The sequence below is a fragment of the Trachurus japonicus genome, chromosome 3, assembly GCF_045865225.1.
Source record: "Trachurus japonicus isolate A0001 chromosome 3, Traja_1.0".
Classification (NCBI taxonomy): Eukaryota; Metazoa; Chordata; class Actinopteri; order Carangiformes; family Carangidae; genus Trachurus; species Trachurus japonicus.
Window position 1 is genome coordinate 3962446 of NC_140909.1, and position 27140 is coordinate 3989585.

The window sequence follows — 27140 nt, forward strand, 5'->3', positions numbered from 1 at the left end:
TTAATGTTTAATCAGAATTCAACAGAAATGATCTAAATGACCATTTTATCTCAAATTTTGTCATGGGTGATCAATTTTTTCAATATTTTAAAATTTCTATTATACCTAATACAGTGTTGAGTTTAAACTTAAGACATCCATGAAACTGGGACCTTCATATTTTGTTACGAAGAATAACAAATTATGTTTCAAGGTACTGGTTTGTTCACTAAGGAGCCTGTTTGATAGCCTCTCTACAGTCTGAAAGGCTGCCGGGGCTGCAAGTCGTTCACACTATGGAGGAGTGTAAGAAACGACGTGTGTGAATGAGTCGTTAAAACCCCTGCTCCAGCCTGCCAGGGCACTGCTGAATATGGTATTTTACACACACACACACTCAGGTCCCCTCTTGGCTAAAGTTGAAAAAATTAACCAGAAGGTTTTTCACATGATTTTAAGTTGATTTAAAGCATGTCCAACAGGGGACCTAAAAAAAGTCCCCTGTTGGCTGCTTGGTCCCCTGTTGGTGAATGTGTAACGACGCCGATGTCCCCTCTTAGATAGGAACAACAGTGCACACACACTCACACACACTCACACACACACACACAGACACACACACACACACACTGAGTTTATTGGTTTGTTGATTGATCGGTTGTGTCTCCTCCTCCCACATGATCCGGTTCAATTCAGTTCATTTACTGTAACACGTGGTTTTTCTTTACGAAGGTTAATTATAAAAAATAATATACTTTTCAGTCGGCAGCCCATAATAATAACGTAGGATACTAGGTGTGTTGGCGTAGTAACGCAGCACAGTCAGTACGTTCACATGCCACTTGAAAAAAACTAATTATTGCCTTAATCCGTCTAGAACTGGACAACTGATGCATGTGAACGCGTTAGTCCGACTAATATTGGAATTCTCTATTAAAACACCCAGATGATGTGACTGGAGTTGGACTTTCTCCAGCATGAATACGCTTTAATCAGAGTTTAACTGGACAACGCATGTGTGCCTGCTCCAGATCATCCTAGAGAGCCGGTGGCAGAAGCTGTTGTTGTAGCGTTACGCCGTTCTTGTCTTGTCTGCCTCTGGAAATCACCATGACAACGAGGGATAGATGGCGTGCAACTTATCTGCACAATAAGTAACGCACACATTACGTACGAGATTAACAAAGCTGTACGATTAACCGTCTCACTGTTGTTGGAAAACGCCTATGCACAGCTCCACCACTTCCTGAACTTAAAGCTGCTCCTTTGTTTCCTGTTTTACATTATTGGACAAACTGATGAATCCAGGTGTGTGTGACCATTGTGACTACTCAGACACACCTGGAATAATCAGTTTGTCCAATAATGTAAAACAGGAGTGCAAAGAGCCCATAGGTCAACCAGAAAAGGTTCTGTATTAACAAGCTGAAACCCCCTGGTGTTGAGGAGGAGGAACACGTTCCCTCAGTTATTAGATTTTCTCAGGTGAACTGGGACAAGGACAGAAGTCTGATTAGACGCTGAAATCTAAATTTGAGCATTAAGGTGCATGTAAACGTAGTGAGTGAGTGTAAACCTCTACTCTGGCCACGACGCACAACTCCACTTCAACACTGCAGCAGGAAATGTAAAAGATAATTGGTTTGTCCTTCTCTTTTTAAAAATGTGTGTGTGTGTGTTCAGTTGTAAGCAGTGTGTGTGTGGTTTGGTGTTTGCACTTAAAGCGCTTTGGGATCCCACAAACAAAATCCTCTTCAGGGCCACCAAAATCCTCTTCAGGACCACCAAAATCCTTTTCAGGACCACCAAAATCCTCTTCAGGGCCACCAGGCCACCAAAATCCTCTTCAGGGCCACCAGGCCACCAAAATCCTCTTCAGGACCACCAGGCCACCAAAATCCTCTTCAGGACCACCAAAATCCTCTTCAGGGCCACCAAAATCCTCTTTAGGGCCACCAAAATCCTCTTCAGGACCACCAAAATCCTCTTCAGGGCCACCAAAATCCTTTTCAGGACCACCAAAATCCTCTTCAGGACCACCAGGCCACCAAAATCCTCTTCAGGACCACCAAAATCCTCTTCAGGGCCCCCAAAATCCTCTTCAGGACCACCAGGCCACCAAAATCCTCTTCAGGGCCACCAGGCCACCAAAATCCTCTTCAGGGCCACCAAAATCCTCTTCAGGGCCACCAGGCCACCAAAATCCTCTTCAGGGCCACCAGGCCACCAAAATCCTCTTCAGGGCCACCAAAATCCTCTTCAGGGCCACCAGGCCACCAAAATCCTCTTCAGGACCACCAGGCCACCAAAATCCTCTTCAGGGCCACCAGGCCACCAAAATCCTCTTCAGGGCCACCAGGCCACCAAAATCCTCTTCAGGGCCACCAAAATCCTCTTCAGGGCCACCAGGCCACCAAAATCCTCTTCAGGACCACCAGGCCACCAAAATCCTCTTCAGGGCCACCAGGCCACCAAAATCCTCTTCAGGGCCACCAGGCCACCAAAATCCTCTTCAGGACCACCAGGCCACCAAAATCCTCTTCAGGGCCACCAGGCCACCAAAATCCTCTTCAGGACCACCAGGCCACCAAAATCCTCTTCAGGGCCACCAGGCCACCAAAATCCTCTTCAGGGCCACCAAAATCCTCTTCAGGGCCACCAGGCCACCAAAATCCTCTTCAGGGCCACCAGGCCACCAAAATCCTCTTCAGGACCACCAGGCCACCAAAATCCTCTTCAGGACCACCAGGCCACCAAAATCCTCTTCAGGACCACCAAAATCCTCTTCAGGGCCACCAGGCCACCAAAATCCTCTTCAGGGCCACCAAAATCCTCTTCAGGGCCACCAGGCCACCAAAATCCTCTTCAGGGCCACCAGGCCACCAAAATCCTCTTCAGGGCCACCAAAATCCTCTTCAGGGCCACCAGGCCACCAAAATCCTCTTCAGGGCCACCAGGCCACCAAAATCCTCTTCAGGGCCACCAGGCCACCAAAATCCTCTTCAGGGCCACCAGGCCACCAAAATCCTCTTCAGGACCACCAGGCCACCAAAATCCTCTTCAGGACCACCAAAATCCTCTTCAGGACCACCAGGCCACCAAAATCCTCTTCAGGGCCACCAGGCCACCAAAATCCTCTTCAGGGCCACCAGGCCACCAAAATCCTCTTCAGGGCCACCAAAATCCTCTTCAGGGCCACCAGGCCACCAAAATCCTCTTCAGGACCACCAGGCCACCAAAATCCTCTTCAGGGCCACCAGGCCACCAAAATCCTCTTCAGGGCCACCAGGCCACCAAAATCCTCTTCAGGACCACCAGGCCACCAAAATCCTCTTCAGGGCCACCAGGCCACCAAAATCCTCTTCAGGACCACCAGGCCACCAAAATCCTCTTCAGGGCCACCAGGCCACCAAAATCCTCTTCAGGGCCACCAAAATCCTCTTCAGGGCCACCAGGCCACCAAAATCCTCTTCAGGGCCACCAGGCCACCAAAATCCTCTTCAGGACCACCAGGCCACCAAAATCCTCTTCAGGACCACCAGGCCACCAAAATCCTCTTCAGGACCACCAAAATCCTCTTCAGGGCCACCAGGCCACCAAAATCCTCTTCAGGGCCACCAAAATCCTCTTCAGGGCCACCAGGCCACCAAAATCCTCTTCAGGGCCACCAGGCCACCAAAATCCTCTTCAGGGCCACCAAAATCCTCTTCAGGGCCACCAGGCCACCAAAATCCTCTTCAGGGCCACCAGGCCACCAAAATCCTCTTCAGGGCCACCAGGCCACCAAAATCCTCTTCAGAACCACCAGGCCACCAAAATCCTCTTCAGGGCCACCAGGCCACCAAAATCCTCTTCAGGGCCACCAGGCCACCAAAATCCTCTTCAGGGCCACCAGGCCACCAAAATCCTCTTCAGAACCACCAGGCCACCAAAATCCTCTTCAGGTCCACCAGGCCACCAAAATCCTCTTCAGGGCCACCAGGCCACCAAAATCCTCTTCAGGGCCACCAAAATCCTCTTCAGGGCCACCAAAATCCTCTTCAGGGCCACCAGGCCACCAAAATCCTCTTCAGAACCACCAGGCCACCAAAATCCTCTTCAGAACCACCAGGCCACCAAAATCCTCTTCAGGTCCACCAGGCCACCAAAATCCTCTTCAGAACCACCAGGCCACCAAAATCCTCTTCAGGACCACCAAAATCCTCTTCAGAACCACCAGGCCACCAAAATCCTCTTCAGGTCCACCAGGCCACCAAAATCCTCTTCAGGGCCACCAGGCCACCAAAATCCTCTTCAGGACCACCAGGCCACCAAAATCCTCTTCAGGACCACCAAAATCCTCTTCAGGGCCACCAGGCCACCAAAATCCTCTTCAGGGCCACCAGGCCACCAAAATCCTCTTCAGGCCACCAAAATCCTCTTCAGGGCCACCAGGCCACCAAAATCCTCTTCAGGGCCACCAGGCCACCAAAATCCTCGGTCCGGCCCTGTCTTCTCCCTCCTCCAGAGAATCAATATGAAACAAGCTGATTAATCAATGGATCAATAACCTGCAGCCCAAACCGGACCAGGACAAAGGAAACACCAGATAAGCGTGTCGCCGTGTTTATTTATTTGAATGAGGTCACAGATTTAGATTTAGAGGGTTGTGATGTCAGAGCTGCAGCAGACTCACATTAACTACGACAGATTTATTATTTCACCTGGCAGACGCTCAGAGGGACACTGTCCCCAAAACTGACGTGAGTAACTGACTGTCATCAATTTGCTGTAAATTAATTCACAACAACTTTGATAATTGATTAATAACTTGAGTCAGACTTTTCAGCTGTAACTTTCCTTTTAGTTTTATATCAGAGTAAATGCACCAAAACACAACGTCTCTGAAGTTGGGTTTGGGGGAATAATGATGGAATATGTTGTTTCTGTGTTTTTTAAATAGAACAATTTATTCAGATAAAACCATCTTAATATTGATCTATTTACTTTTATTTATTTATTTTCAGAGGGAAAGTGCACATTAATTAACAGCACTGTAGATGCCAGTATTAGCTAAACAGCCAAGTTTTCAACTGGAGAGGTGTCACTGCCTATAGCAAAACAACACAACAAAACAACATTAGTACATGCATTACATACACTACAGATAACATGATATATCACTAAAATAATACGACCTAAAAGCTCATATGTCACTACAGTAAATGTAGAAACACATAGACACAGCAACATGAGGGTGTCGCCTGCAGAAGAAGAGCACAGCAGCAGATGCATGAGGACGTGTTTCCAAGTTCATCAAGTGGAAGATGAAATGATCTCCAAAAGACATAATGTTAAACATGAAACATTGTTTTGTTTTTTTTCAATATTTTAATCAATCCCAGTGTATTGTTTTAGTTTTCTACAGGTTCAGAGTGAAAAGGGGAAACAAAGCAGCAGCAGCAGCAGCAACAGAATGAGAAACCCAGAAGACTTGAGCTCTCAGAGAACTTTGACCAAGGTATCAGACAAGATATTTACTATTTACACACTGGGAGAGTTTCCAAATGTAAAAGATTAAAATAATAAATAAAAATATTGTTTAAAATGAATGTGTCATCTGTAATTTTATGTCTTTTGGATCATTTCATCTTCCACTTGATGAACTGTTCACACTAACAGACATTTGGACCGAAGGGGGGACAAACTTTTGCATGATGACACTGTATCTATTTCATGATTTTTGTAGTGTAAAGTGTCTTTGAGCATTTGTTAAAGCGCTTATAAGTAAAATGTACTATTATTATGCTTATTATTAAGGTAATACAACAAACATTAAAGCAAGCATTGACACACGTAGCAGTAAATAAGGTAAACAGGCATTGGCATGTAAACATAAACACACAGGAAGACAGGAAGTCAGCAGACAAGGTGAAGGGGACAAGAGGTGAATAAACATGCATAACCCTTTTAAATAAACCTGGTCAAGGCCTGTTGGTAATTAATAATTCAGGTGAACCTGCACACAGACACACACACACACACACACACACACACACACACACACGGTCACACGTCTCATATCTGAAGGAAACTCTCTGAGTCTTGATTTAATAGGAGAGAAGGAAACATAACGAGCTTCAGAGACCGAACCTTTATCAAACTGCAGCTTTTAATCTGGCTGATGAAAAATCATGCGAATCAATAGGAGCTCATTTAGTTGTGTGACTTGTCAGCTCTTTGACAAACGCCATTTGGCCTGTTTTTATAGCCCCCCCCCCCCTCACCCCCTCACCCCCCCATCCCACTGACACAGTACAAAAAATCACAGCTAATTGATAAGGCAGCAGAGTATTATATATATATATATGGAGGTCATTGATTCCGTTTCTCCTCTAATTTAATCTGAATACACAGTCGTGTTGATTAAAAATCCCCCCCTCACCCCCCCTTCTGTGTAAATTATAGTTAGTGCTGATAACGCTGTCAGAAGTGCTGACGGCCTCCTGTTTCCTCCTTCTGCTTTTCACCAATAACACACACATATATATATATACACACACACACACACACACACACACACACACACACACACACACACACACACACACACACACACACACACACACACACACACTCTCTGAGCCTTTGGTGTCTTTCTATAAAAAATGTTTCACTGTCTATTGAATCAGTCAAGTCGCCTCTGAGATGTCAGAGCAGCAGTTACCAGAATCTCCCCCATTTTCATAGTTGGACACATTTTTTTTTGTGCTTTTTGTTGGACGATAAATCATCGCCCCCCCCCCCCTTAAAAATATTTACACCCTGTAGTTTAATCCATCAGCAAAATGTCAGGCTCATTACGTAAAAATATGAACAGATTGTGCGATCTTTTAACGTAATCACGTGTATCGGTGCAGGTTTGGTCCTGTCACTTAACTAATGGCTGCGTGGGGCCGGTGAGTGACGGGGCCCCCAATAAATTCACATCTGTCCGTGACTTAAAATGCTGTTTGAAAGCATGAAAAAGGCACCGTTTTTTACCAATAAAGTTTATTGAAAAGGCAAAGGGAGGAGGATGGAGGAGGAGAGTCTTTTATTGTTGCAGGAAATGCAGGTTACAGGTGTTTTAGAGGATGTTTCATGGTGTCAGGGGGAACAACGTTTATTATTTATTATTCATCATAAAGTTTGTTCATTAAAAACTTAACAGAACTTAACTAAGAGCAGGGCCGTTAACAGAAATTCTGGGGCCCCCCCACTGATAAAATACTGAAATGGGCCCCTTATGTATTATCATTTTTTTTATTCATGTCAACCAGGGCAGCGATGATGGTGAGTGACAGTAACAGACAACGTGTCTGTCGTTCTGATTTAATACTGTTGCAGCTGTTGTGATGCGTCCAAAAACCAAAAGTCCATAATCAGTTTAAAGTGTTTCTTATTGTAACAAAAATAAAAAAACAGCCAACAAGCAGTTATTGCAAAAAAAGAAGGAAAAAACTATTCCAGACGTGCTTGAATAATGATAAATAAAATAATGATGAAGGTGATGGTCAACAACATTTGTTTTACTTCCTTTGTTTCAAACTCCCACCACTGCACGGAATAAATAAAGGAAAAGAAAATACACACAGCCCTCAACGACTCTACACATGATGTAATCACAACGCAATGACGTCATGAGTCCATACAAAAAGGAACAAAAGCAATTTATATTTTGTTCTCCACTATGTTTAATGAAACTTTTGGTTTCCTTGTTGTTTCTAATATCACACCAGACGTGTGACGACGTAGTGGAGCATCAGAGTAGGGTGAGTAGGACGATGCATTTTATTCAATTCAATTCAATTCCTTTTACTTGATAAAGAGGAACAATCTCTACATTGATAAACATTTTAAAGATAAAATGTAAATGTACCCAATTCTAGCTAAAAAGCTCATTTCCATTGACAGTCCTCCGATACTGAAATAGAAACGAGCAGGTTAAAGAAAACACAAGTAGAAGTACAGTATCTAAAAACATGGGGCAGGTATAACCCTTTTTTGTATTTTACAACATGGAGATGATCTCGTATTATTATTATTATTATTCGTTTAATCGTCATGTTAAACCATGTTTTAGGTAATTCCTGTCCACACTGTCTGGAAGCCTGAGGCGGTGTGAGGCCGAGCCCAAGGTCTCTGTGTTTAAATAAGAGGTGAAACAGAAGCTGATTCAGTCTGGTTCTGTCAGTGTGTTTTAAAGACACAACGTAGAACTGGAATATTAAATAAAAAAATGTTATTATTCTGCACAAAAGTGACCAGCAGACACATTTCCTAGAGAAGAGTCCAGTGGCCTTTTATAATAAACAACAGATCCACTGAAGTAACAAGGTCTGTGTCTGCCCCCTGGTGTCTAAATGAAAGAAAGACAACATGTAGGTTGACATGACACTGATTTAGTTGGTGATTTGAACATCTAGTTGTGTTTAGCTGAAACAAACCTGGTCAACTACACACACACACACACACACACACACACACACACACACACACACACACACACACACACACACACACACACACACACACACACTGACTTGACTGAGATCTGAGCAGAGTTTTCAGCATTTAGTAATAGTAGCCTACTGTGCAATAGATAGATAGATAGACAGACAGATAGATAGATAGATAGATAGATAGATAGATAGATAGATAGATAGATAGATAGATAGATAGATAGATAGATAGATAGATAGATAGATATTGATCCCAAGCTGGGAAATGACAGTGCAGCAGCAGCAGCATTACACACAGTAACGATACAACATATAGGATAAGAATATAAAGAACAACCTATACATAATAAAATAGCAAAATAACAATAGCAAATAAAATGTAATGTACAAAAGTATATACAACAAATTGCTAGTGTTGATATTAATTTATTATATCAGCCTATATACAGTGTAGATATTTATTATTCTTAATAACTTGTACAATGGACTTACAGTATATGACCCACTCATCTGATCTGCTGTTACTCAGAGTTCCTCGAGTTTGTAGGCTTTTATGAGCACACTCCAACCTTGATCTTGGATCACTGTGTTTCTAACGTGTTTTGGATGATTTTCTTCCTTGTCAAATGTAGCCTAGGCCTATATACAGTCTTCTTGTTCTTTGTAATCACTGTCAATGTTTTTGATGTGCTTGTCAACTTGACAACATTGAAAATGAGGGTAACCTTTGAGAAGAAGTGAAGCTTAAATAATAATAAAAAGCTGTAGCCTCTAAGCTTCCCTGAATATTTTGTGCATAACACAGAATATCTGATGATTATCTCATCTTTTCTCATCTCATCTCATGCATCACTTCTTATTCACTTGTGCACATAAAAACATAAATCACTTCACAGGACTTCACTTGTTCTGTATCCATCCATCCATCCATCCATCCCTCCATCCATCCATCCCTCCATCCATCCATCCCTCCATCCATCCATCCATCCATCCATCCATCCATCCATCCATCCATCCCTCCATCCATCCTCCTCTCCTCGTGGTTTCACTTTGCACACATCAATATGCGCATTTTCTGCGGCGCTGCTGCGGCCTCGTGGTGCGTGGCGCGTGGTGCGTGCAGGGGGAGGGGTCTGACGTCACCAGGGGGCGTGGTTACTGTAGTTTTGGCAGCACGTGAGACAGTCTGCAGCTTCTCTTCTCTTCTCTTCCACCACCTGCAGCACAGACCAGACCAGACCAGACCAGACCCAGTCCAGGTCCTCTGAGCCTCAGACCGAAGCTGCAGCTCAACCACCGACACCGACACCGGAATCGAACCAGAACCAGAACCAGGACCAGAACCAGAACCAGGACCAGAACCAGAACCATGGCCTCAGCAGAGCTCGGTGAGAGGAGGAAGAAGTTTTCTGTCTGTCTGTGATGTGATAATGAACTGAACTGTGTGTGTCTGTGTGTGTGTCGCCATTACAAAGTCTGGAGTTGTGCACATGCAGCCTGTTAGTGAGTCAGTTAGCTCCGAGGCTAATAACGTTAGCCCGGCGGGCTGCAGTTAGTTAACACACTCCTTCTGTCCTCGTCCTTCTGGGTCAAACTGACCCGATCTGTTCACTTCCTCCATCTTTCCTTCTTTCCACAATCCTTTTTCCCTTGCTTCTTTCCTTCCTTCCTCTTTTGATCCAGTTGACCTGATCTGTCTGTTCCCCCCCTCCGTCTTTCTTTCCTTCCCTTTTCCCTTTCTTCTTTCCACAATAATTTATGCCTCCCTTCCTTCCTTCCTTCCTTCCTTCCTTCCTTCCTTCCTTCCTTCCCTTCGTCCTTAATGCTTCCTTCCTTTTTGACCCAATCTGTTCCCTCCCTCCATCCATCTATCTTTCCTTCCCTTTTCCCTTCCTTCTCTTTCCTCCCATCATTCCCTTTCCTTCCTTCCTTCCTTCCTTCCCTCCTTCTTTCTTTCCCTTTATCCTTCCTTCTTTCCCTTCCTCCTTTCCTTCCTTCCTTCCTTCCTTCCCTCCCTCCTTCCTTCCTTGACCCAGCAGGCCAACAGGATGGTTAAACTCTCCCCCCCCCCCCCCTGCAGCTCTCCTCAGTGTGTCTGATAAGTCCGGGCTGCTGGACTTCGCCAGGCGGCTGGTGGACGTGGGTCTGTCCCTGGTGGCCTCGGGGGGCACGGCCACGGCGCTGCGGGACGCCGGACTCAACGTCAGGTCTGTGTGTGTGTGTGTAATGATAAATACAGAGAGAGACCACTACTCCAAAATGTTGTTAATAAACCAGCTTCTCTACATGTTGCTATGGCAACCATCGATTCCAGTGTCTGTTGAACTCCAACACCAGCTCACATCACCCTACTGAGCTGATCAGTGATCACCTGAACCAAGTCAGATTTAATGAGGAAGAACGATTATAAATGAATAAATAAATTGGGATAATTCCACCAATGTTGATTTCTAAACTCTTCCTAAGTTTAAAAAGTAGTGTTGTGGTGTTTTAAAATGGACATGAACTTGTTTTCTTTGCATTATATCTCAAAGGAATTTTAAATGGAAAGCAACTGGACTTGGTTATTTGTCTAGGAAGACGTTTCACCTTCATCCAAGAGGCTTCATCTGATGAACTGATGAACTGATGAACTGATGAACTGATGAAGCCTCTTGGATGAAGGTGAAACATCTTCCAAGACAAATAACCAAGTCCAGTTGCTTTCCATTTAAAATTCCTTTCCTCCTACTATGACTTGGACAAATGAGAATATTCACAGGCTCTTTGCATTATACAAGGTCTGAAAACACCAGCATTTTTTTTTGTTATTTTCTGCAAATAAATAAATGCTCTAAATGACTATATTTTTATTTCCAATTTGGGAGAAATGTTGTCAGTAGTTTACAGAATAAAACAAAAGTCTTCATTTTACTCAAACACATAACGTTACCTATGAATAGTAAAACCAGAGGAACTGATCATTTTGAATTTTTTTCCAGAGCTGTATACGCATGAGCTCCTGTGCATCTGCAGCAGGGTGTCAGTGTGTTAATGTATGTGTGTGTGTGTGTTAATGTGTGTGTGTGTGTGTGTGTGTGTGTGTGTCAGGGACGTGTGTGCGCTGACCGGGCACCCGGAGATGCTGGGCGGCCGCGTGAAGACGCTGCACCCGGCCGTGCACGGGGGCATCCTGGCCCGGAGCAGCGCAGGGGACACGGCCGACATGGAGAAGCTGGGATACAGCCTGGTCAGGTCAGACACACACACACACACACACACACACACACACACACACACACACACAGACACAGACACACACACACAGACACAGACACACACAGACACACACACACAACTACAGTACAAGTGGAACAAACTAGCAGCAGACCTGAGATCAGCCCCGACTGTCAGCACTTTAACATCCAGGTTAAAAACATTTCTCTCTTCACCTGCTTCTAGCTGAGAACTTAAAACTTTGTCTATTTTCTTTTCTTTTACTTTTATTTGCTCTTTAGTGTTTTGTTTGTTTTTATTCTGTCTTATGCTTCTTTTTTTAATGTTTTGTCTTTATGTAAAGCACATTGAGTTGCCTTGGTATGAAATGTGCTATAGAAATAAAGATGCCTTGCCTTACAATACAACACAAGTGTGTGTGTGTGTGTGTGTGTGGAGGATGAGGGGAGCAAAGAGTTTGCATTAACAGAAATAACTGCAGAGAGCACGTCCAACCTGTGACTGGCTGTGTGTGTGTGTAGATTGTGTGTTTAAAAGCACGTGTGGTTGATTTTGCAGCTGGTTAATTGGAGAGGTTGTGTTGTTGTGTTGTTGTGTTGCTGTGAACTCGTCTTGTGACTCTGGTTTGTTCAGAGAAGAATGTGATTGGATCAGATCAGAGCCACAGTGTCGCTGCTCCAGCTACAGATACCGACTATTGATCACTGAACACACACACACACACACTTCAGAGAGAAGAAATCTGTGTTTTATCAACTGATTGTGAATCATGTGGGATCAGGGATGAACTGAGGGGGTCAAAGTTTTGCATCTTACAAATTCACAATTAGTTTTTTTTATTTATTTCATTGAAAAAAGAAAAAAATAATGCAACTCCTGAATGAACGGGGGCAGAAAGAATAAGTGAACTGATGTTTTCTACCTTCTTGTACAAATTCGATGTAGGTATCAAAACAAAAGAAGAAAAAAATGTAAAATAGAATATTATCAGAATAATAAATCAGAATAGAGAAGAGCAAACGGCTCATCGTCCTCGTAACTTCCTCGGCCTGAAACATGTCACCATGCAACATTTTGTAATATCATCTCGAACATCTATTTTTACTTTCAGTGTCCTATTATATGTCATTAAAATGAGTTTAACACCAGGTCATTTTTCTATATCATATTAGATCATTTTAGTTTTAAATATAATGTTTGATCCTTATTCTTTAGTTTGTCCCTGTTCAGATTGTTCCATAGCTGGACGTCGTCTCTCACAGAGATGCAGCGTTTGTTTCTACAGTTTAATATAAACTACAACAGGATTAAATGATGAAGTGGTGACGGTTTTAATGATAAAACCTGCAGCAGTTTGTCTGATCGACATCTGCTCGGCATGTGATGAAAACACAGAGGAAGTGAATGGATGAAGTGATCAAAGCTGCAGCTAATGATTATTTCATCATTAATTGATTAATCTGACATTTCAATCAGCTGGTTTGTCCAACAGCCGAAAAATGTCAAGAAATTCACTGCAGTTTGTGTCGTCTTCGCTCTCATACGCAACATCGACGGAGGAAACGAGTCTCTGTAACACAATTAACATGAATGAATGAATCTGCTCAGTCGTGTAAACTCGCACACACATGAATCCTCATGACTCACATGAATGAATTAACTGTAAAGACGTTCACTTAGATTTAAAGCTCAGATCTGATTCTGTCTTCTGACTGGTCAGAGCCTAAAAATAAAGTATGTTTAACAGTGTGATTCGTACTCAAAGCCGTGTGTGTCTGTGACTTTGAAGATGAAACCAGTGTCAGAACTAAATCAGGGTATCCCCGGGGTCTTGAAAAGTATTAAAAGGTGATAAATCAATTTTGGGAAAATTAAGACCCTTAAAAAGTATTAAAGTCTTCTCACGACTTTATAAAGTCTTAAATTTTAAAGGTATTTTTTCTGAATTACCTGTCTAAGAGTTTGAGTCCTAAAAAACATTGTAAAAGTGTGTGAATTTATTCATTTTATTAAAAAACAAAGATGAACCGGTACATAAAATAGAAAAGAAGATTGTTGTTTTTGTCTTTTGAGAGTGGAGCAATGTATTTTTTTTTTTTGATAAACTTTGTCTTTTATTTATTATCCTAACCTATTTTGAATTCTAGTCTTTATCACAAACTAAAACTGTTCAGTTAAAAGTGTCACTGATGTAAATGTTTACAGCTTGAAGTGGTGGTGAGGTGTTGAAAAATATTGAGAAAGTCTTGACAATGTATTAAAAAGGTTTTAGAATGAACTTGAAGATTCCTGTATAAACCTGTAAATCTGAGTTTAGACAAAGATGAACGACATTATAACTCTGAGCAGCATGTTAACCCTTTCATGACATTAATCTGCCAAAAAGAGAAGGACCAGAAGTTAAAACTAAAGTTGTGTTGTGTGTTTTCAGTCTTTGTTGTTGAGTGAGTTGTTTTTGTTTGTTTGTTCTGCTGCAGAGTGGTGGTGTGTAACCTTTACCCGTTTGTGAAGACGGTGTCCAAACCTGAGGTGACGGTGGAGGACGCTGTGGAGCAGATCGACATCGGTGAGAGGAACAACAGCAGCTTCACATTCACAATAAAACAACGATGAAGATGAATAAATAAATAAATGATTCAATAATGTTTATATATATATATAATATATGTTTATAAAAAGTGAATCAGAGAAAATCAAAGAGTTTCTGTCTGTTAAAGAATCTTTACATGTTTTGTTTTGTTTTGTTTTGTTTTGTGTTTTTGCCCCCAGGTGGGGTAACTCTCCTGAGAGCTGCAGCCAAGAATCACGCTCGGGTGACCATCGTGTGCGACCCTGCCGATTATGGGCTGGTTGCCAAGGAGATGGAGAGTTCAGGAGAGAAAGACACGACCCTGGAGACTCGCAGGACGCTGGCCCTCAAAGTACGTCTGGTTTTACTCCTTCATCGTTACACAAACACACAACACACATGAACTTCCTGTCAGACACAAGTCAACTGATTCAAATTTAATGATTAAAGGAACATGTCGACTGTTTTCAGATTTTTATCTTGGTCCTGAGCTGAAACTTAAAAGGGATAGTTCAACATTTTGGCAAATTGGCCCATCACCATAATCCCTATAGTCATAGCAGTAGGTTTGTTACCTTTAATTGTCGGTGCAAGCTGTTTTTAGAACGGTGGAGCAGAGCCGTGAGCTGCTCAGAGCTACGCTACGGAGGCTCATTATGGGATTTCTTGGTTTCCCTCATCAAACTCATCAAATACACAATCCAACAACTCCACAACGCTCTGGTGATTCACCACACTATGAGATAATAACACAACGTTACCACACAGAGTTGTGTTAGAGGGAAATACATGCAAAACCACTGATGCACGTTGCCTTCAGGGACAGTTTTTCATCAACAGTCTCTGTATTTCCCTCGAAAACGACTCTGTGTGGTAACGTTGTGTTATTATCTCATAGCGTGGTGAATGTGCAGCTCACAACTTGTCCACCAGAGCGTTGTGGAGTTGTTGGATTGTGTAATTGATGAGTTTGATGAGGGAAAATGAGCCTCCGTAGCTCTGAGCAGCTCGCGGCTCTGCTCCACCGTTCTAAAAATAGCTAAAGGGACTATAGGGATTATGGCAATGGGTCGATTTGCCAAAATGTTGAACTATCCCTTTGAGAAAAAAAAAAGGTCCAAAACTATCATTGAAACGACTAAAGTTGTGCGTTCCTGTCGACTGCAGCTTTAATCCTACACCGACACTGTTCAGACTTGTTCAGTGAGAACAGGCGGTTGGAATCAGATGTGAGTTTTGCCTCAGGTCTTTTTGTTTAAGGTGTGACCTCGGTGTTGAAACGATGTTACACAATATTATTTATCTATCACACAGATGCAGTTTGATTCTTAATGAACCATAAAGGCTGAAACTCACTTGTTGTTGTTGTTTTCTAGTGTTTGCTCAGAGGTGAAAGGTCAAAGTCCAGCTCAGGCTTTTATCACACGTGTTGAAATATATGTTCAGGTCACAGTTTGACGACCTGTGAACTTTGACACTTAAACACACATACAGTATAGAGGATTTAAGGGTTTAAAGGGTTGTGCTGGTGTGTTTTTTTTTCTGCTGCTCAGGCCTTCACGCACACGGCCCAGTACGACGACGCCATCTCCGACTACTTCCGTGGTCAGTACAGCCGCGGGGTTTCCCAGCTGCCCCTGCGCTACGGCATGAACCCCCACCAGGCGCCGGCGCAGCTCTACACGCTGCGGCCCGCACTCCCCCTCAAAGGTCGGTGCAGCTCACACACATCACAGCACATCACATCTGTCTGGTTTACACAAACACACGTTTAACTCTATTTCCTAATAAAAGATAAAACAAATTAATTACAGGCGATTGATTCTATTAATGAGTCATTTTATGCAAATAAATCAGGGTTTTATCTTCTCTTATTTCAGTTTTCTAAAATATTGTTTTGTCAAATTGTCTGAAAAAGCACAGCAATGTTTCAGTTATTCACTCGTTTGCCGTCATCCATTTCTAAGGTCACAATTTCCTAAAGGGATAGTTCAACATTTTGGCAAATTGGCCCATTGCCATAATCCCTATAGTCATAGCAGCAGGTTTGTTACCTTTAATTTTTAGAACGGCGGAGCAGAGCCGTGAGCTGCTCAGAGCTACGCTACGGAGGCTCATTATGGGATTTCTTGGTTTCCCTCATCAAACTCATCAAATACACAATCCAACAACTCCACAACGCTCTGGTGGACAAGTTGTGAGCTGCACATTCACCACGCTATGAGATAATAACACAACGTTACCACACAGAGTTGTTTTAGAGGGAAATACAGAGACTGTTGATGAAAAACTGGTCTGCAAATTCATGCAAAACAGCTGATGCGTGTTGCCTTCAGGGACTAGTAGAGAAACTCCTGCACACTTTGATGCCTTGACAAAAGTCTGTGACCGAAACATTGGCCTAATAAATGTTTCAAGTGAGGAGAAAGTGTGCAGGAGTTTCTCTACAAGTTCACAATTTCAAAATATGCGTTAAGCAGCTGAATGGAAACAGACCCAGTGATTTGTCTTTTAACATTTAACATTGACAGTATGATCACATCTCATCTCTGTCTGTTAAATAACCCTTTTATGTACTTAACAAGGTAAAACATGTTATTTCTGGAGTGTTAGAGGAGATTGTGGACAGATGTTGTGACATCTGGTCAGTTGTTTCCAGTTGATCTAACCAGCTGTAACCTCAGACATCTGACTTGTGTTCATGTTTTCACCTGAGACTCTCTCAGAATACAGATGAGACTATATTTAGTTGTTGTCCAACCTTTTGTTAAACCTTACAGTTTATTTTTATTAAAGTTTAGATGATGGTAGTGTCCTGCTGAACATGAACCGTAACTCAGAGAAATAAATTCAGTGTGAACTTGAAGAAAACATTCTGTTCTCAGCTGAGTGTGCATCAGGGGGAGAATTCAGCTGCATGTGTTAGTTTCTGAAGGATGTTGTTAACTTTATGGAGCTGCTGCTGCTGCTGCTGCTGCATGAAGAGTTTTAACCTTAAATCACATTTATGTTGTTGTTGTTTTCTCTTCCTCCTCTGTCCTGTCAGTGGTCAGCGGCTCCCCCGGCTTCATCAACCTGTGTGACGCTCTGAACGGCTGGCAGCTGGTCAGAGAGCTGAAGGCCGCGCTGGGCATGGCGGCCGCCGCCTCCTTCAAACACGTCAGTCCTGCAGGTCAGACCAGCAGCAGAGCAGCGTGTGTCTGCAGACCGAGACTACTCTGTCCATCTCTGTTCGTTTAATATCACTAAAGTTTTTGTCGAAAATGTATCTGTGTAACGACCGTTTGACCATAATACTTTTACTACGATAGTCTTATATACACGTCAAATACAGTAACGTTATTAATATTATATATAATATTGATCTTTTTGGAAGCTGCTTGGTCGGCACATTTTGTTTAAGTTAATGAAACCGAGATACTTTTAATACTGTGAGCTCAAATTAAACAGAAATACAGTTATAAATGTGTGGGCCAACGTGTTCAGAAAATATAAAATGTCATTGGCCCACACTGTCAGATACATTTTTGACAAAAACTTTTGATTCACGTTTGATACACACGTTCCTACTGCCATTCTCCATATTGTCCATATTTGGTATCTGTCATATCTGTATCCATTAGCAACAAAACCAGTAGTAACCCCATGCAATAGAACATTTAAAAGCATTTTATTTCATTATAGGCTATTAAAAAAAAGTTTAAAAGTGTTCCAAGCTTCACAAACAATTAGATATTGGCGTTTTATTTGGATTTTGCCCGGTCAGAAAACCATAGTGCTGGTCCAGTTGCAATTTTACAGTCAACCACTAGGTGGCATCAAGGGGTCTGAAATGAGTCCTAGACTGTATAAAAGGTCTGACTGCAGGTCTCAGGGTCTGCAGCCAGATTCTAGATACTAGACACACACACTGAAGTGTTAGAATAAACTGTTTTAATGGTTCCTCTCCCCCCTGAAGGAGCTGCGGTGGGAGTTCCTCTGACGGAGGACGAGGCCCGGGTCTGCATGGTGACCGACCTGTTGGCCGACCTCACGCCGCTGGCCACGGCCTACGCCAGAGCCAGAGGTCAGAGGCTCTGAGCCGCACGGGGAATAAAACAATAAAACTCAGCTCTGACCCGTTCACACGCAGATGATTTAACTCTTTAACTCTTTAACTCTTTAACTCTTTAACTCTTTAACTCTTTGACTCTTTGACTCTTTAACTCTTTAACTCTTTAACTCTTTAACTCTTTAACTCTTTAACTCTTTAACTCTTTAACTCTCCTTCGTCTTCAGGCTCAGACAGAATGTCGTCGTTCGGCGACTTCATCGCTCTGTCCGACGTGTGCGACGTCCCCACGGCCAGGATCATCTCCAGAGAGGTGAAGTCGTGTTGAAGAACGAATACACAGATTAAAACCAAAAGGTTTCTGCTCCAACGTTGTTTCATGATGCTTGTGGGTGGTTTGTCCTCAGGTGTCTGACGGCATCGTCGCCCCTGGTTACGACGAGGAGGCGCTGAAGATCCTCTCCAAGAAGAAGAATGGAAACTACTGTGTCCTGCAGGTGAGAGGTTTCTACCTGTCTTTAAGTGAAGAGGATGTAATGATTAGATTATGATGGAAGTTACAGTTGTTGATAAGGATGTACCGAATCCAGGATTCAGTTTGGAATTGGACGAAGTCCGCTAGCTTGATGCTAACATATAATGAAAAACAACATAGACTGGCTGACGGAAATTATTTTTTTACTCTGTTGAAATAATGATTTCACTTTTTGTTTTTTGTTTTTCTTTCTTGTTTTAATGAGAAAAAATACTAAAGCCTGAATCCTGAATGACTTGAAGCTTAAATGTTCAGTGATCTCTGAGTCTGAGCGAGTTACTGCCCATTGTTTTTTACAGTTAGTGTGTTTCCTTTTTCTTTTTTTTTTTAGGCAAGGCAATTTTATTTGTATAGCCCATTTTTGCAAACAGTTTGTCTGAAAGGGCTGTAACATCCTCTGCCCTTAGACCCTCACATCCACTGAGGAAAAACTCCATAGTTTCTATACCCAGCTGTACAGAAAAGAAAAATGAATTTGATTCCACTCTGGGTCATAAAATTAGTGTAATAACTCATCTATCAGATGATGTAGGACAAACTTTGTGTAAAATTCAATTTTTGAGTAAATCCGGGATGAAAGTGGGGTAGTTTTTTTTTTCACATTGGATAATGCAGGCGCACGGATTATACGTCACGTTGCTCACGATTCACCAGCCACTGATATTGGATCCATCATCTGTCAATCAAACGTCTGAGACACACACACACACATCGAGCTCGGTCTCGCCCCGCCTCTAATTAATTCAATTTATTTTTTTTAATCGAGTCCTACCTCTAGTTAGAATAAAAAAAAGGAAACACATTTATAATGTCTTTACTCTATGGGCCAAATCTTTGAACACTGGATTCGGTCCGTCCCTAATTTGTTATAAAATGTGTTTTTCCATTCAGATGGACCCGGACTACGAGCCTGACGAGCCGGAGGTGCGGGTGCTGTTTGGACTCTACCTGAAGCAGAAGAGGAATGGAGGCGTCATCAACAAGGACTTCTTCACCAACGTCGTCTCCAACGGCTCAGTGAGTCGTCGGAGTTACTGTCGTTTTAACAATTCATAATTCATCTAGGGCTGCCACTAACGATTATTTTGATAGTCGACTAGTCACCGACTATTTTTTTCGATTAGTCGACTAATGGGATCATAGTTAAATTGAATGTAAAACATACAGCTTATCGCACCAGCATGCAGCTGCTCTTATATAACCATCATTAGCTTTCAGCTTGAAGTGTTTAAGGTATATGCTAACTAAAAATAAAGACAATTAAGATGATAGTTCATTAAACTTTTAATGAAATATGCAGCTTTAACTGTAGCATAAAGTGCAAACAGCTGAGTAAAATAAGGATAAGGCACTGGCCTAAACAACACCAAAATAAATACTTAAAGGTTTTTTAGGTTTTTCTTTCCTTCATTTGTCCCTGGCATTAAACAGCTACATTTAAATAAAATGAGGTAGACACCTGAAACTAAGGAATTATTCACAATAATAAAGTGTATAAATATTGACGTAGATTTACGCCGGGAGAGAATAGAATAGAATAGAGAATAGAGAATATTTTATTCATCCCTAGCAGGGAAATTCAAGTTAGTCCAGTAGCTCACACAACAATGACACAAAAAAGATGAACACAAAAAACATTTTAACAAGTGTTATATAAAACGATTGCAGCAGGAACAAATGACCTCTTAAATCTTTCAGTTCTGCAGGTCAGGGAGATGAATGAGCCTTTTGCTGCGGCTGCTCCTCTGACCTGAGAGGGTTTTGTGTAGAGGGTAAGACTTCCTCGTTAAGATGAGCGCTCATTACGTGGCCAGGACGCTGTGACCAGAAGCTGTAACGTTCCAATATTCTCCAACACCGACTCTCAAAGTCCACGATTTTATTTTTAAATGACGAACGGCTGTTTTTCAGTCCGTGATGTAAAACGATGGAGCGGCGGTAGCTACCGCTGCTAGTAGAGAGAGAGACACCCCAGCAGTTTTGAGAGAAAAACGACGACGCATCGACTATTAACTCATTGAGTGCCAGACCTTTGATAAAATGGTCAGTGCCAGGTGCCAGCGTTTTGGGGCATTTTGAGTAATATGTCAAGACCCAGAGAGTATTTTGTACTATGACTCTGAAAACACCAAACAGCTCACAGGAAAGAGGAGACTCTCTATTTAACTAGGGAAAAAACCATTTGTTTGTACCTTGTTCCATTCTTGATTTATCTTAAGTTGAATAGAGCCTGGTTGCACCACAAAGACCACTTTGTTTCTAGAAAGCTGAGAAAAGTGCATTTTTGTGAAAGAGAGTCTCTCTAGAAAAACAGTGATTTATCCGTTTTAATTTTGGCTTCAAAAATATGTAAGACGTCTGAAAATTTCATTTCACATGTTTTTTTCACCCCCCCCCCCAAAAAAAAGACTAAACAAAAAACAAAACAACGACAACAACAACTAAAATACAGCAAGTACGAGCAGTTTCTGCCTCTCCTACGCCCCCCTCCCCCTCCCCCTCCCCTCTCCTTCTCCTCCTGCTGCTTCCCATCGTCTCTGAAGTAGAGAGGGAGACGTCGTGGCGTCTTCAGCCTCTCTGCTGGACGCGGCCGCGGCAGCGACTCACCGCGCTGATCTCTCGGTTCGTCGTCACGTCGGTTAGACAGCAGCTGGTGAAACTGACTCCGCGATCCGCTTTCTGGTGCTGATCATCTAGATGAGTTTACCTTTCCTGCCTCCTCCGATCACTTCCTGCTGGAGCTATGCTAACAGCACCGTAGCTAAGCTTCCCTCCAGCTCCACGTTACACTTGTTCCAGGCTCTGCCCGTCGTTTTTCTCTAGAAATAGAAACTTTTTCAAACTTTGTTATCTCTGTACCGATCGCGCTCGTCTTCTCCTTCCTCTTCACTTCTTGCTCTGATCTACAGTCTTCTTCGTTCTACACATCCCAGAAGCCCCAAAATTACTCACAGTGAGCGCGAGAGCGTCCCCATTTACCAGCCGCAGAAAACTGCATTTGACGTCTATGGACGTCAATGGCACTCAATGAGTTAAATTAGTTGTCGACGATTTTAATAGTCGACGTAGTCGTGACTAGTCGACTAATCGTGGCAGCCCTAAATTCATTATCGTCTAAATAACAATAAAAGTACTCACCCTCCAACCCTCTCTGTGTGTGTGTGTGTGTGTGTGTGTGTGTCCACCAGCTCTCGGAGGAAGCTGTGCGTGACCTCACCGTGGCAACCATCGCCGTCAAGTACACCCAGTCCAACTCGGTGTGCTACGCTAAAGACGGACAGGTGAGCAGCAGCAGCAGCAGCAGCAGCAGCAGGTGAACAGGAAGAGGTGGAGATCTGGACGAGCCTGTAACACACGTCCGTGTGTGTTTGTTTTCTATCTAACAGGTGATTGGTATGGGAGCGGGTCAACAGTCTCGTATCCACTGCACCCGTCTGGCCGGAGACAAGGCCGACAACTGGTGGCTCAGACACCACCCGCGCGTCCTCGCCATGAAGTTCTGCAGCGGCGTGAAGCGAGCGGAGATGGCCAACGCCATCGACCAGTACGTCAGCGACACCATCGGAGAGGTGAGGAGGGAAACTACCGTTACACTTTACTTAGAGTTGGACTGTTCCCAGCCAGAGTTATGCTTATTAGTTATTATTTCATTCCTATAATATTATTATTATTATCATTATTTATTATGTGGACATGAGTAAGAGCAGTGTAGATGTCAGCATGCAGGGTTAAATTAACATACAGGTGTATATAAATATAAATAACACAGATTATGGATAAGAGGCAAATATTAGTGTTTTGTAAAAGTTTTTTTCCTTTTGACTTTTCACTTTTGGTTTGATGACAAAGACTGGGAACATGATGACAAAATTAAAAGCAACATGTATAACTCATGCTTCAATAAAAAAACTTCACTAGTTTAGACAGTTTTGACATTTTTAAGTGTATTATAATAATAAAATGTTTGTGTCATTATCAATTGAATCATAATTACAAGCAGCTGAGAGAGAAAACTCTTCACAATCACCCTCAGACTGGTTCAAATGTCAGATTTCTGGCAGAGTGAATACAGAAAGTTTGATATATCTACATTAGATTTTATGTCTCAATTGGATAAATTAGTAATTGATTTAAAATATAAGGGAAAAAACGCTCTGTCTTCTGTCTGCACTGTGTATCTGGTGTTCAGGGTCAAGTCTTGGGACATTGAAGATAAATATATTGTGTTATATCTCTCTTTTGTGTTATTTTGTGTCGCCAGGGTCCCGACCTGGCGGCTTGGAAGTCGAAGTACGAGGACGTTCCTGAGCTTCTGTCGGACACGGAGAAGAAGAACTGGATCAGCTCTCTGAAGGCGGTGGCCGTCAGCTCCGACGCCTTCTTCCCCTTCAGGGACAACATCGACCGGGCCAAACGGGTAAACCTCACCTCCCTTACTAAAGCATGTGTTTAAAGGGATACGCCAACATTTTTTTTTTTTTCGTGCCTTGCCTCACTCCCGAGTCCATGACCAGCAGATAGACACCATCCTTTCGACTGTGCGTGCAGTAACCATGGAGATAGAGCCGTATCGCCCGTAATTAGCTTAGCTCAAACACTGGAAGTGTATGGGTAGTGTTAGCCTGCCTCCACCTAAAGTCGCTAATTAGCTTAGCTCAAACACTGGAAGTGTATGGGTAGTGTTAGCCTGCCTCCACCTAAAGTCGCTAATTAGCTTAGCTCAAACACTGGAAGTGTATGGGTAGTGTTAGCCTGCCTCCACCTAAAGTCGCTAATTAGCTTAGCTCAAACACTGGAAGTGTATAGGTAGTGTTAGCCTGCCTCCACCTAAAGTCGCTAATTAGCTTAGCTCAAACACTGGAAGTGTATGGGTAGTGTTAGCCTGCCTCCACCTAAAGTCGCTAATTAGCTTAGCTCAAACACTGGAAGTGTATGGGTAGTGTTAGCCTGCCTCCACCTAAAGTCGCTAATTAGCTTAGCTCAAACACTGGAAGTGTATAGGTAGTGTTAGCCTGCCTCCACCTAAAGTCGCTAATTAGCTTAGCTCAAACACTGGAAGTGTATGGGTAGTGTTAGCCTGCCTCCACCTAAAGTCGCTAATTAGCTTAGCTCAAACACTGGAAGTGTATGGGTAGTGTTAGCCTGCCTCCACCTAAAGTCGCTAATTAGCTTAGCTCAAACACTGGAAGTGTATGGGTAGTGTTAGCCTGCCTCCACCTAAAGTCACTAATTAGCTTAGCTCAAACACTGGAAGTGTATGGGTAGTGTTAGCCTGCCTCCACCTAAAGTCACTAATTAGCTTAGCTCAAACACTGGAAGTGTATGGGTAGTGTTAGCCTGCCTCCACCTAAAGTCACTAATTAGCTTAGCTCAAACACTGGAAGTGTATGGGTAGTGTTAGCCTGCCTCCACCTAAAGTCACTAATTAGCTTAGCTCAAACACTGGAAGTGTATGGGTAGTGTTAGCCTGCCTCCTACCCAAGCTGAAATCAGCAGTCAGAAGCTGATTTCATTTTAGCTCTAAACTCTGTAAATATTTCACTTTATCAACATTTCAAACATGTTTAGATGAGAAAGTAGCCGTTTAGATCAGCAGTGTGTCGTTAATTTGTCTAAATACCAGCTGTTTACTATTTTGTTGGGATGAATTCGGCGCTACTCAAGCTAGCCGTTGTGACCAACGCACTTCCGGTTACTTTCACAAAATAAAACACCCGTTGCCCTTTACATACAGAAAACCATGACGATAGAATTTGTGCTTTTACTTTGAAATAGGAAGCTAACCTACCCTCGATGTAGCTAGCTTGAACCAAAATAAAGCGTCTTTGCTTGAACCCTCCGTTTTGACCGATCTCGTCCCGTTAGCGGCATTTGACCGCTCAAGATGCCTTACCGGAGAGTTTTGTAGCTCTGAGACCAAGATCGGCCGCCGGTTTCCGTTTAGAGTTGCTGAAGAGTTTCTCTGATGACTTTAGGTGGAGGCAGGCTAACGCTACCCATACACTTCCAGTGTTTGAGCTAAGCTAATTAGAGACTTTAGGTGGAGGCAGGCTAACACTACCCATACACTTCCAGTGTTTGAGCTAAGCTAATTAGCGACTTTAGGTAGGAGGCAGGCTAACACTACCCATACACTTCCAGTGTTTGAGCTAAGCTAATTAGTGACTTTAGGTGGAGGCAGGCTAAAACTACCCATACACTTCCAGTGTTTGAGCTAAGCTAATTAGAGACTTTAGGTGGAGGCAGGCTAACACTACCTATACACTTCCAGTGTTTGAGCTAAGCTAATTAGCGACTTTAGGTGGAGGCAGGCTAACACTACCCATACACTTCCAGTGTTTGAGCTAAGCTAATTAGCCACTTTAGGTGGAGGCAGGCTAACACTACCCATACACTTCCAGTGTTTGAGCTAAGCTAATTAGCCACTTTAGGTGGAGGCAGGCTAACACTACCCATACACTTCCAGTGTTTGAGCTAAGCTAATTAGAGACTTTAGGTGGAGGCAGGCTAACACTACCCATACACTTCCAGTGTTTGAGCTAAGCTAATTACGGCGATACGGCTCTATCTCCATGGTTACTGCACGCACAGTAGAAAGGATTGTGTCTATCTGCTGGTCATGGACTCAGGAGTGAGGCAAGACACGGAAAAAAAATGTTGGTGTATCCCTTTAAACTGTACACACTTAGTAGCAGTGTTGAGTTTCCTGACTTGACTGTCTTGTGTTGTGTGTGCAGAGCGGCGTGCAGTACATCGCTGCTCCAGCCGGCTCTGCTGCCGACCAGGTGGTGATTGAAGCCTGCAACGAGCAGAGCATCACGCTGGTTCACACCAACCTGAGGCTCTTCCACCACTGAGCATCTCAACCTTTCTACTACTCATCTTCAACTAAACACTACAAAGAAAATACACTCACAGTTCTGGTTCGTTGTAGTAAAAAAAAGTTTTTCTAATGTTTCTGATACTCAAAACATTCCTGTTCTTCATGTCGAAGTAGAGACGATCGACACTAATGCACTGGTTTGTAAAACTATTGACTACATTCCTGATACTATGGAGAAATGCTGTTAACTTTCTAGCTCAGTCACTTTAAATGTGAAATAAACTCTAAACAGTTTTTGAGTTTCTTGTGTTTCTTTTTTATATACCCACTACACCCGGTCAGTTACTTTACCAGATATCTGAACAACTAACTGCAGAATTACAGCAACATTTTCATTGGGTGTTCTTATTCAGTGGAAGAAAATCTTCCAATTGTGACATTTTATACAGCAAAAGCATTTAGACATTTATGGGTTTTTAAAAACATTTTTTTAATAGGATTGCCATAAACTTTGCCATCATTTGGTCAGTTATTAGTACTACCCAACACTTTGGTTTATGAACGCGCCCTCAGCTTTGTGTTTAGTCCTTGAGCAAATGTTAGCATGTACTGTAGAGTTCAACATGTTAACCATATGTAAAATACTGTACCCGCTGGACATTGGCATGTTATAGGCTACGTTTCGATTTTTGAAATTCTCAGTGCGGCCAAGCTGCAACTCAACGTGATGTCACTCATTACTTTGTGAACTGCCGTTGTTTAAAAAATGGCGCCCATTATCGATTTCCAATAGAAACCAAACCAGGCATAGCTGGCAGGTGTTTGATAGTCTGGGGCCATTGACTCGCTGTTTTGGTCATAGACATATCTTTATATGTCTATATGGTTCTGGTAAGCAACCAGATTCAGGGCAAGAGAGCCTTTCCGTCAAAATAAAAGCACCAAGCTAATTAAATGCGGTGAAACTTTTTATATAATATATAATATAATTTACAAGAAAGTCCCCAAACCATTTTTTTGCTTTTATTGTATTACAAGTTAAAGCTCCAGTTGGTAAGTTGACGAAAGTGAAAGTAAACTCCGCGACTTGGTCGGAAATTTCAAGACAATACTCCGTCAGGTCCCTTTATGAACCTCTGCCAAGCGCCCCACACACACACACAGACACACACAAAGTAGCCATAAACGCACCCACAGAAGATGTACCGTAACTATCCATAGCACGACGTGTAGGAGCGGCGATTGGCTGCTCCTCCTGCTCCCTCTACCTGACTGGTGGAGAATCGTCGGGCGCGGTGGATTTTGGCAAATACGATTACAGGCTGTAGGTGGAGCCAGAGGAGTTGGATTTTGTCCTAAATTACTCATTTAATGTCTGACCATCAGAATATAGTGACAGTTCCAGCAGATATGACTGAATAATTGTTACCAACTGAAGCTTTAATGTCTATTTTAAAATTCGTGAGGCTAGGTGTATGACGCAT

At 42.8% G+C, this 27140-nt stretch overlaps 1 protein-coding gene across 1 annotated transcript; it reads left to right on the top strand.

The window, feature by feature from the left end:
- The first annotated feature begins 9812 nt into the window (after positions 1–9812).
- On the top strand, positions 9813–25950 carry atic (5-aminoimidazole-4-carboxamide ribonucleotide formyltransferase/IMP cyclohydrolase). Its single transcript, XM_085805330.1, has 15 exons — positions 9813–9850; positions 10543–10669; positions 11553–11696; positions 14156–14244; positions 14448–14599; positions 15801–15957; positions 17294–17419; positions 18206–18313; positions 18526–18611; positions 18706–18795; positions 19725–19850; positions 22022–22114; positions 22220–22402; positions 23095–23250; positions 25571–25950. The coding sequence occupies exons 1-15, from the start codon at positions 9832–9834 to the stop codon at positions 25688–25690; spliced, it is 1776 nt and encodes a 591-aa protein (XP_085661456.1). The 5' UTR covers positions 9813–9831; the 3' UTR covers positions 25691–25950.
- Positions 25951–27140: the final 1190 nt, after the last annotated feature.

Coding starts and splice junctions, on each gene's coding strand:
- atic (XM_085805330.1), top strand. Junction 15,958..17,293: donor GCCCGCACTCCCCCTCAAAG/GTCGGTGCAGCT, acceptor CTGTCCTGTCAG/TGGTCAGCGGCTCCCCCGGC. Junction 18,796..19,724: donor GAAACTACTGTGTCCTGCAG/GTGAGAGGTTTC, acceptor TTTTCCATTCAG/ATGGACCCGGACTACGAGCC.